General features: G+C 40.8%; 1 protein-coding gene across 2 annotated transcripts in view; it reads right to left on the reverse strand.

The window, feature by feature from the left end:
- Positions 1–12323, reverse strand: part of ARHGAP6 (Rho GTPase activating protein 6) — a 529598-nt gene that overhangs the window by 21171 nt on the left and 496104 nt on the right. For both annotated transcript variants that reach the window (XM_054720322.1, XM_028132776.2), the window contains exon 10: positions 1729–1826. In XM_054720322.1, the coding sequence (XP_054576297.1) occupies positions 1729–1826 (98 nt within the window). The remainder of the gene's footprint in view (positions 1–1728; positions 1827–12323) is intronic.

Consider the following 12323-nt stretch of genomic DNA (forward strand, 5'->3'; position numbering starts at 1 on the left):
CTGGATGACAGTTAAAATTCTAGGAAATTTTTAAGTGAACCTGATCCTCTGATGTGGAAAGCAAGACCATGCAATGCCAGCCAATTTGAGTAATTTGAGTGCACTTGTGTTCACTCGCGCCTCTGGGGCCCTGGATGGGGCAGAATGTCTTCCTTAGACCACAGGCCTGATAATGATCAGCAGAGAGACGGATTTTCAAAAGTGCTCTTGAAAGGATGAGCCAATTAAAACCTCTCCCTGCTCTGCAGGAGCCGGAGCAGCTGGATTGAGCAGAGCTGTAAGTGTAATGACCCAGGGATGAAGGAGGCCTGAGCAGCGCAGAATTCCTTTTCACCAACTCTCTCTCAAGAATATAGTATTTTTGTATATGAAATAGCTTTAAATGAAAATTAGCACATCAAATTTGGCGTCGGCATACAGGAACAATTTCACTTGTTGATGTTTCTAAGCTATCGTTGAATAGGATATACCATCATTTTATATACATTTAAGAAAGAAAAAATGCTATGGATTAAATTAGGACGTGCCATTGATTACAGGGTGAATCTCAACCTCAGAGATGATAAAACATTGGGGAAAATGTGTTGTAGAATTGTTGAACTTTCGTAGACTAAAAGCACAACATAAATGATACTTTCATGAGAGATTAACAACAACTTTTTCTTTTTTTGTTAATCCTCACACGAGGATATTTTTCCATTGATTCTTAGGGAGAGTGGAAGGGAGAGGGAGAGACACAGAGAAACATCGAAGTGAGAGAAACGCATTGGTTGGTTGCCTTCTGCACATCTGACCAGGGCCCAGACTGGGGAAGAGCCTGCAACTGAGGTATGTGCCCTTGACCAGAATCGAACCCGGGACCCTTTGGTCTGCAGGTTGACGTTCTATCCACTGAGCCAAACCGGCTAGGGCAACAACAACTTTTTCTGTCACAAATGTAAGGCTCGGGGGTCATAGGGGCAACATCGCTCCTGGTAACGGATGCAATATTATCCCCTTAACTGGGTTTGACAAGTGCTCAGAACCCCCATATCCTCTGCCTCTGTAGCAAATGGTTTCAATTAATCATAAAATCTGACGAATGTAAAAATGCAGTGCTCCCACTTTGGGGCAAAAATGGTGGCAAAGCCGCCCACAGCATGGCTTGCATTTTACTCATTGCAGCTCTGGTGCACGTGGAGGCCAGCGTGTATTTTTATCAAAAGGATGCCAGCTAGAAAGGGCGGGGGGAGTCCAGACGGTGCCTACCTCTAATTGCAAATGGCACCTGGGCCTGGGCTGAGGCCTGTATTGTGGTTTGGTAATGCGTCACTTGTGCTGGTAAATTACACATGTAAGATGCATGCAGGCTCAGCTGTATGGGCCCCTAAGAACAGTTATCAGAATTCTGGAAGGAGAACCACTGATGTGCATCCTAGTCAGCCCCTTGAGCTTCTTGCCAGTGACTTGGTGCTTTTTTTTTTTTCTGGTTAACACAGTCCAAAGGACGTCAAGGGACTAGAAAAAGCCAAAAATGAAAATGAAAAAAAAAAATCCTGTAAAGCAGTTCCTAATTCAATAAGTGGATCGGTGAGGCCAAAGCAGTTTCTAGTTAGGTGGACGGACCAGCTGTGCCAGTTGCCAAAAATGCCACTTCAAATCGCCCTGTGTGGAGTTACGTAAACTTTTCTCACTGTTCAGAAATGGAAAGAGAAATCCCCAAGCGGCTGTAGAACCTGGCATACTCACGAGGATTGGGAGGCCTTTCTTCTGAGCAAATAGTCCACCACGTCAGGGTCGGTCTGCAGCAGGCTGACCAGCACTTCGTTCTGGAGATCCGGGGGAACCTGGAGGGGCCGAATGTTGAGGCATCAATACAACCATCCCAGAGAGAGGCAAGCCATGGCCACGGGCAACTTCCTTAGAGCAGAAAACAGAGCCTTAAGCGTGTAAGAGAACAGAATGACTGGCTGGTTAAGACCAAGCCTACACCAAGCCCTACAGCTAGTTGAATTCTTAGGGCAAGCTGGATGATTACCAAATAGTCATATTGAGTCCAAATTGTCACTTCACTTATGACTGGAGATACATTCTGATCACCTGGATACCTCTGTTGTTCAGACTAGATTTTTCTTGGCTTTGAGTGAGAAAAAGATTGTAGTTAAGAGACATGGTATTCATAATTTATTGTCCAAATGGGGACACTTTCTAGGGCTCATAATAGGCATAAATTACAACTGTCTTGGGCAGTTCTGGAACATGTAATCAGTTCATTAAGAGGACAGGTCCTTGAGCCAGACAGCTTGTGTTTGAGCCCTAGTTCCACTTACTAGCTGTGGGACCTTCTGCCAGGTACATAACCTTCCCATATTTCTCTTTCCTCACCTGTAAAACGGAGATAATAATAGTATGCACCACAAATAGTTGTTGGGGAGATTCAATGACTTATTATATGTTGAGGACTTAGAACAGTACCTGGCAGTTAGTAAACACTGAAAAAATGCAGACTACTACATCCGCACAGGCCATTTTATTATTCAGTGTCTGTGTTCATTCCTTTCTTGCATCCTGGCCCATTAATAGTTACATTTCTTGCTTCATAATCTGACAAGGCATTCACCAGAGTTCTATAGATGAATATCCCATGTTTTTCCAAGCCTAACTCACAGTGCATTAGAAAATGGCCTTATGATCCCAAATCACTCATATGGAAATGTTCTACAAGAAAAGACTGGCCCAGTTGGCGTGGCTTAGTGGTTGAGCGTCAACCTATGAACTAGGAGGTTGGTTTGATTCCCGGTCAAGGGCACATGCCGGGGTTGCGGGCTCGATCCCCAGTGTGGGGCATGCAGGAGGCAGCCGATCCATAATTCTCTCTCATCATTGATGTCTCTATCCCTCTCTCCCTCTCCCTTCCTCTCTGAAATCAATAAAAATATATTTTAAAAAGAAAAGAAAAGACGGAATGCGGCTCTAATGTTTCTATGCTGTAAACACTGGTAGCTCAACCGAAGGAAATTCAAACTATTGAGAGACATTTTCAGTCTGATTCTCTCAGATGTGGGCTTGGAGATAAGACTCAAGAACTGTGGGGACAAGTCTTCAGAGAATAAGTGGTTGGTGGGAGAACTTGCCTCCTGCCTCTGGCAGCACTCAATTCTTCTTGAGCTTTGAGAAGCTGGAAACAATTTTATTAATGAAAACAGGGATGAGAAAGCAACAAAACAGTTTCTTTCTTTCATAAATCTGTTCCTCCTACTTTATCCTGAATCACTATTAATGACATTGCCAAACCCTAGTCTCACAAATGCAAAATCTGGGTCACATTCAAGCTTCTCTGTGTCCTTTCCCCTCCCTGTTCAGAGTCAGGAGATCTCATCTCCATGATGCCCATTACTTCCTTCCTCTGTCTTCCATTCCAACTGCAATGATTCAAGTTCAAGCCCCCATTGTCTCTCTGTAGTGGTCATCTGTTTCCAGCCCCCATTTCCCTCTTCTTACAACAGTTATACCCCAAGTTCCCTCTGGAGAACCAACTGTTTACCAGCCCTAAGCTCAAGGGCTCAAGGGCGAAGTGCAACCTAGACTATGTTCTCACACTGGCCTTTCCCCAACGCCTTCCTTTAATTCATACATAAATATTCAGCGAGTGCTCACTGACTACCCAGCACTGGAAGCTGGGATTCAGATACAAATCAGACAGACAAGAATCTTCGTCTCTTAGAAGCTGACAATGAATACAAGAAGCCTGATATTACACAAAGCATAGCATGGATCCCATGGAGAAAAGCAAAGCTAAGAAAGGCAGATGGAGAATTCTAGGGAAGAGAGTGCAATTTAAATAGTATAGTCAGGCCACAGAGAAACTGACTTTTAGCAGAGAACTGAAGATGATGAAGCAATTACAGAAAATCACTCCAAGCAAAAGGAAGAAAAAATCCGCAAGATCTGGAATCAGGAGCAGCAAGGAGGCTAGTGAGGGTGGAACAGAGTGAGAGGAAGGAGGCTAGAGATAGGAAGTGGCTCAGGTAGCCAAGGCCAGATGTTGTAGAGTTTTACGGGTCTGATAAGGATTTCTGTTCTCAATCTAAGTGGGTGGAGAGCCACTGGAGGTTTTGGGCAGAGGACTAACATGAACTGTCATCATTCTGGCTGCTGAGTTGCTAACAGATTGCAGGAAAGCAAGAGTGAAGCAGGAAGTGCAGATAGGGGCTGTTGATACATCTAGGAAGATGCTGGAGTGTTGAACCATAATGGTGAGCTGATGAGAATGATTTGAGTCTTGGAGATAGTAAAGACAGAGATGATGGCATAGCTAATTCATGGGTGGAGAGAGAAAAAGACAGAAGGAGTAGTAGAAGGAAAGGAAGAAAGAAGGACCAACATTTTGGGCCTAGGCATCTGGAAGGATGGGGTTGCCATTGATTGGTATAGAGAATTGTAGGAGGAAGAGGCCAGGGTCAAGATTAGGAGTGTGGCTTTGATATTAATAAGGGTGAGAGGCCTATGAGACATCTGAATGAAGGAAAGATCTAGTAGGCAATTGGGAATAAAGACCTGGGTTTCCCGGGGGAGGGTTGGGCTGGACATAGAAATTTGGGAGACACACACAGATGGCATTTAAAGTTCTTTGACCAAATGCAATGGCCTGGGAATGAGAATGAAAGAAGGAAAGGAACAGGACTTTTAGGTCAAGGCTGAGAGACTCTATTTTCTTACTTTATTGAATACATTAAACAAATAAAAGGACTGATCATTTTTACTGTAAGTTTTTCAAATAACATGACCAACAGATAAGCATGCTTATATCAATTTTTTCAAAAGGTCATACCTAAAATGAGAAGGGAAAATGAGAAGAGAGAGTACTCAGTTTTTTTAAAAAAATGAATAGCAAAGCAAAAAATAAGAGGCCCAAAATTACATACGCAAATTATTAACTATATGTGTATTTTCATCCAGTTAGTTTAATTTTAAAATTTTTATGCTTAGACCAGGTAGTAAATTTTTTTGCTACAAGCACCAATCCATTCCCACCAAAAAATAAGCAACTAGCATGCAAGTCCTTCTGAGTAGTGGTATCACAATATTTATTCTTTCAGAGAATATGGTGGGTCTAATAGTAAATTAACTTGGATACATAATTACAATAGCTAACAGGAAGTATCATTATTTAAAAAGTAACTTTCCATAAATTTTGTTAAACTACCCTGCAATTCAAAATTTTCACTCTTTTAACTAGGCCTGATTGCAAACCAATTATAATTATTGAGATTTGTTTTATGTATAATACTAGAGACCCAGGGCACACAAAATTCGTGCATGAGGGGGGTCTCCTTAGCCCAGCCTGCACTCTCTCCAATCCAGGACCCCTCGGGGGATGAACTGGCAGTTGGACATACCTCTCACAATCCTGGACTGTTGGCTCCTAATCGCTCACCTGCCTGACAGCCTGGTCGCCCCTAACTGGCCCCCCCTACCGGCCTGGCTGCCCCATGCAGCCTGCTTGTTCAGTTGTTTGGTCATCCCTCACTAACTCCCTGCCAACCTGGTTGTAGGCAGCCATCTTGTGAGGGCATGAGGGTTAATTTGCATATTACCTCTTTATTATATAGGATTTGACTTTTACTTGGTAACTAATGCAAATAGAAAGGGTCAGTGCTATAAGTCTATCTATAGTTTCTTTCTAAAAGATCCAGGATACCATTTTGGCTTAGAGACACTATTTACAAATGAATAAAAAGACATAGTTAAAAAATGTGCGTCCATGTACTACAAGAAGGGTAGATAATATTTTCTGATTATTATGTAAGGCTGACCACAGTGTACATAATCCATTATTTTAATTGATTTATTTAAAGCTCATCTTGTTACAAAATGATTTAAAGCAGCGTCAAAGATTAATATGGCCCTGGACAGGTTGCTCAGGTGTTTGGAGGGTTGTCCTGTACACCAAAAGGTTGCAGGTTCAATTCTAGGTCAGGGCACATACCTAGGTTGTGGGTTTGATCCCTGGTTGGGGTGCATGCAGGAGGCAACCGATCAATGTTTCTCTCTCACATCAATGTTTCTCTCTCCCTTTCTATCTCTCTAAAATCAATTTAAAAAAGGAATGGTTCAGAAAATTGGGGCCAGTGGGAAAATGAGTATAGTATAAATAATTGGAAATGATACCTGGAACTGAGTTAGTATTCCGACAACAGTATCCACTGCTGTTTTCCTAATAATACCTCTAATTTTTGTATATATTTGCACACTTCACTGCCTCTTATTTAATAACAATTTCAAACGAATTGCTCCGTTAAATTTGATGAGCATTCGTTTTCTATTAATTTAGATACTTAATAGAGAAACAGATGTAAAAGGAATAAATTGATAGGAAAAAGAGCTAACAGTAAGTAATAGCCAGGTAGGTTGTTCGCATATGCATTCCTTCTCAGGAATTAGGATGCCGTTGAAAAGGTATCTGACTAAGAGTTGATAGCCCCTGAGGTCCAGTTTTGGCTCTGCTGCTTATAATGAATGTAAACTCAGATACATGAACCATCATCTTCTCTAGGATTCTGTTCCAGCATCTGAAAATCCAGGCATATCCTATCTGTTCTTTAAGGAGGTATTATGGGGATCAAAAGGGCTACAAGATTTGAAAGTACCTTACCAACTGTACAGAGGTTTAGAGTTAAAATATTTTATTAGAAATAGACAAAATAATAAATTAAACACTTAAAAAGAAAAAAATACGAGCAGATAACGTGGAGATGGCCAATATTTGCTTTGCAATTTTCTTCTTGACTAAGTCATTCATTGCTGCCTCTTACCCTGTGTGCTCACAGAGAAGCGTCACTTTCTTCTCTTCTGCTTAATACTTCTGGTGGGTAACTAAGTTATAGGATTTTCTCTAGATATGTCTCTGCTCCTAACCTCCCCCTGAATTTTTAGAATTATATTTTGTGACTTCTTTTTTTTAACATATTTTATTGATTTCAGAGTTGGAGCAAGTGTGGGAGAAAGAGAGGAGAGAGAGAGAGAGAGAGAGAGAGAGAGAGAGAGAGAGAGAGAGAGAGAGAGACATCAATGATGAGAGAACCATTGATTGGCTGTCTCCTGTATGCCCTCTACTGGGGATCGAGTCCAGAGCCAGGATATGTGCCCTGACCAGAAATTGAACATGACCTGGTTCATAGGTTGACGCTCAACCACTGAGCCATGCCAATGGGGCCATTTTGTGACTTCTTGGCCCCTCAACTGCAATGGTCTTAAAGCCAGACTCTGTGTAGCTTCTCCCTTCTGATTCCTTCTCTTCCATCAGACCTCAAGCCTTTGGGTTGGTCACAACATTAGAAGATACATTTCCAGAAGTCAGGGATTATTTGACTTGCCTCTCTGGAACTGATACAGGCTCCTAAAGTTGTAGTTCTGTCAGCTAGCCTCCCCTGCAGCTAGGGCAAGATCACGTGTGTCAATCCTGACCAAGGTACCTCAAGGTGGGTCTTGCAGGAGATTTTGGAAAAGGTTCCCCTCCATATTGCAAAGAGATATAGGAGAGGAAACACCTCCATTACTAGATGTGATGATGGCTGCAAGAGAGGCTGGAAATGACTGCAGTATATTGCAGCTGAAGATGGAAGAGCAGAGAGAGTAGAAGTGTGAGTAAGCTGCTAAAACTTTGTCCCCCGAGGCTTTTGATTATGCAAGATAATAAATCCTGATGTTTTCAGTCACTTACAGTTGCTTTATCTCCTCTGTGCAGTTAAATGCTTCCTAAATAATGCCTCTCTTTTCCCCCTTTGCCTCTCTACTCTTTTCTCTCCTGAAATTGCTACCTGTACACCCATGACCTTCATCCACTTAATAAATATTGTGCTTTTAGAACACAGGTGATGGTGTGTTTTCTACCCAATGGATGCATAATGAATGCTGTAGAAATGGCTATAAATAATAAAAACTAACCCAGGATTATTGGGCTTCATGTTGTATACTGCCTCTGTTACTTTTGTCTAGATGCTTCCTTCTGCTTATAAGTAATACCAATGTCATTCTCTAGCAAAATCTCCTTGCTATTAATTTCAAGAGTAGAAAAATACATTTCCTTTCCAAGCTGAGGGTTATCAGAACACTTCTATTAGGTTCTTGAACTATTATTCCCATCAACACAAAAATTCTAAAAATGAAAAGTATGACTCAATAATCAAACAGATTTTTCTCTTTTGGTATATAGTAAAATGAAAACTAAGAAGTAGGATTGTGAAAACCACATCACTTTTTAAAAAATCAACTCATTCTGCACTTTTGAATGAAAAACAAAACACATCCTGTTTCAAATAAAAATCTCTACTGGGTTTTAGTCAACTATTGAGGAACTTCAGATGTTTTCTAAGGGTACCATTTATGGTTGTGTTTATCTAGAGTCTCAATGCCTTAGATTTTCATCTGTTTCTTCAAAAATTAATGCTTTTTCAAAAAAAATTAATGCTTTTTCAAAAATCAAAAGAACTTTGTCATTCCTATTTCAGAGAAAAAATGTAAACACTGCACATATGAGGGAATAAAACAGTCACAATTAACACCTACCTTATCAAATTAAAAATGAAACCTTGACTAACTGCATGGAGTAAACCTGCTGATGGATGGTCAAGCTGAGGCTTTGTGATGTCAAGCCACACCATGGCAACCCCTGACTGTTGGCCAATCAGAGCTGAAGGGTGTGGCTCCTCATTGTCCTGGAATGTATATATAGAGTTCAGGAGCCCTGGAGTATGGCACATTTGCTACAATAAAATCAAGGTTACCAAGAAAGTACGGAACCAACCGCAAGGATGGGCCAAGAATCTACAAGTATTGAAGTGAATAGGAACTCCATTTTAAAAAATATATTTTACTGATTTTTTACAGAGAGGAAGGGAGAGGGAAAGAGAGAAACATCGATCAGCTCCCTTCTACACACCTCTCACTGGGGATGTGCCCACAACCAAGGTACATGCCCTTGACCAGAATCAAACCTGAGACCTTTCAGTCCGCAGGCCAATGCTCTATCCACTGAGCCAAACCGGTTAGGGCAGGAACTCCATTTTAGAACTCAGTGACAAAGAAAAGGATAAGGTCAGACTACCCTATTGACATGCCTCCTCTTCTTCCCCATTGATTCCCCACTATAGACACTGACCCTGCCCTTGTCTGGCCCAAACACCTATTCAATCAATCCACTGTCATTCTATTACAATCCCACTTCCCACCCATTTCCTAAAACTAATTTCTTTCTGGCTTTATCTTATTTCCCCACTAGATAATTAAAATAATGGGCAATGTAAATTCAGTCCTCAAATCAAGTGGAGAAAATGAGAGAAAAAGAAAAAGGATGATACTTGTATTTTACTACAGGAAAGGCAAGAGACACACAGTAATCCAGCCAATTGAGGACAATGAGGATGAGGAGGACTATGAGGCCAAGGATGATGAAGAAGATAATGATGAAGTAGAAGAAGGAGGAGAAAGGGAAAGAGAAGAAGAAGAAGAAGAAGAAGAAGAAGAAGAAGAAGAAGAAGAAGAAGAAGAAGAAAGAGAAGAAGAAAGAGAAGGAGGAGAAGAAGAAGAGGAAGAAGAAGGTGAAAAAGAAGATGAAGAAGAAGATAAAGATGAAGAAGGAGAAAGAGAAGGAGAAGGAGAATAGGAAGAAGAAGGAGAAGAAGGAGGAGGAGGAGAATAAGAAGGGGGAGAAGGGGAAGGAGAAGGAGAAGTAAGAGAAGATGATCATGATGAAGACAATGGAGATGAAGAAGGAGATGTAGGAGAAGCAGATATTGATGAAGAATACAATGAAGATGAAGAAGGAGAAGAAGAAGAAGAGAGTTCGACCACAAGTGAAGCACAGGGTCTACCTGAAGATGAAGACCCTGAGAATACATGGCCTCTCTAGAGATAATATTTGAGAAATGGTCATTATGTAGATATCAAAACCTAAATGGTCTCCTTGAATAAATACCAGCATGTGTATAAAGGAATTGTGTTTGTGTCTCTGTGTGTTCTCAGATGATGGGGAGGGAACAAAGGAGGGAGAAGGTATTTGAGAAGGGAGGTATGTAGAATTCTACAAGTTTAGGCACCAGACCAACCATTCCATAGTCAGCCAGACATTGAGATTAAGGACAAAGTGAAGACTGAAGATTAATTTTTTCTTTAACACTTCATCATACTGGCAAGAAGAAAAGAAGTTGTTGTTTCTGCTTGTGTTTGGCATTGGGGGTGGGGTGGCAGTGGTAGTAGTGATGAGGAACAGTGTTATGAGAGGGTTGGCAGATTTCCATTTCTGGTGTTAGACTATGGACAGCTTTAAGCCTCATTCATTTCTCTTCTTGTCCAGCCAACATTTGGAGAAGGTGATAAAAAAGGGGTTTCTGATCATAAAATAGATACAAATATGTCGGAACTTAACCATTAGAACTATTGTATCGCCTCAATTTCCCATAGTCAAAGCACCCATTGTCCTAAAATATTTACTAGTGCATAATGGCAATCTGAACTAATGAACAGCAAAAATAAATCTTTTGCCCTTATAATCAGCTTGAAACAATGTTTTACCCTGTGGCCTTTCCTCTCTACTTATCAAATAACACGTTTCACCCTTGTTGAAAAGGACCCAATGTACATGAACACAGCACCTTCACTGATAGACACCCATTATAGAAGACCTAGCTAGAGAAGGAGAAATTGTTCCTACTGCTTCTGAATTTAACAGCCAAATTTGACTTGCTCTTAAACCTCATTAAGTATGATTGATGTCTCAGTGTGAATTTTAAGGCCATTCATGTCATGGTCACACCCATTAGGGATCCATATTTAACATTCTTAAAATTACTGATTCTACACAAAGAAACTGCTAAATAATTCGCAGTCATGGCAAAGTATTTGACTGACATGTTCTACTCAGTACCTATTTCAACAGACTGCCGCTACAGGTAACCTTCACCTTTAGAGATATAATACACTTTTACCTGGGTACTCAGTAGGGTACCTCTCCAGTCCTGTTATCTTTCATTATCATTGTAGACAGTATCTTCACCACATCTAGCTTCACAAATTAGTCAGTTTAGCAAATTAACATCGAGTGTCAGGAGGCCTCCTTAAAGGAGTCCTCAATCATATTTCTCCTCCTGGACCTATATGTGAGTCTCAGATTGAATCATATGTCTCAGTTCCAAAATAAGATGTGACTGACAGTGTTTACTTTGTGAACATTTGTTGTTACTTAAGCAGTTGTTGGTCCCCATTCCATATAGAACTTGGGTGCATATCCTGTTCAATATATAAGTCCATGGGGTAGTCCCTCATGGAGGAAGAGTAGTTACTGTGAGGGGTGCTGATGTCACACACCTGAAAGAAGGAGATTCACTGGCAACTTGCAAAATGCTTCTCTCTCTCCTCTCTCTTTCTGTCAAACCACACAAACACACACACACACACACACACACACACACACACACACACACACACACAGGATTCTGATCCTCACAGTTCTAGAGGAAATGTCCCTGTCAACTCTGTGACAGATCCGAGTGATTAATTCAGACACTGCCATGGATCATTCAATAATCATGAAAGTACTGAGTAGGTTGGAAGTTCTCTGGAAAAAAAAGAAATAAATATGAGGAGAGTAGTGAAGAAAATCAGTGAAGTGTATCCAGGAAATACACGAATACACACCCCACATGCAACCTGGGAAGAGCCAGGTGTTGGAATAAGTGTGATAATTGAAGTATTTATTGAAATTTAAGTGTGGGTATTTAGTTCTTTGGGATTTCAGTTAATACATCTAAAATACTACGTAATGTGCTGCATTATTCACAATAGCCAAGGTAAGTAATGTAAGTGCCCATCAATAGATGAATGGATAAAGAAGATGTTCTACACACACACAGATACACAAGCACCCACATCACTTATAGGTGGAATGTGAAAAATAGAAACAAACTCATTGAAACACAGAGTGGAAAAGTGATTGCCAGGGGCTGAGGGGTTGAGGAAATAGGAAGAGCTTGAAAAAAGGGTACCAACTTTCAACTATAACGTCAATAACCTCTGAGGATTTAAAACAAACCAAAAGATTAAGGCTCTCTAAAACAAGAAGTCTAGTAAAAGGTACGGCCAGGAGGATCCCAAAGAGGGCTGACACGATGACTAAATTTTAATAAGGCATCCTGCATTGGATCCAGGGCAGAAAAAGCACATTAGGTAAACACTAAGGCAATCTTAATAAAACACAGACATCAATACAGTAGAACCTCACCTCTTGAACTCAGTTTCATTCAGAAGGCTGTTTCAGAAGTGGTTTGTTTAAAAACCAATCTCAGCCT

Source organism: Eptesicus fuscus, chromosome 1 (assembly GCF_027574615.1).
Source record: "Eptesicus fuscus isolate TK198812 chromosome 1, DD_ASM_mEF_20220401, whole genome shotgun sequence".
NCBI classification, from domain to species: domain Eukaryota; kingdom Metazoa; phylum Chordata; class Mammalia; order Chiroptera; family Vespertilionidae; genus Eptesicus; species Eptesicus fuscus.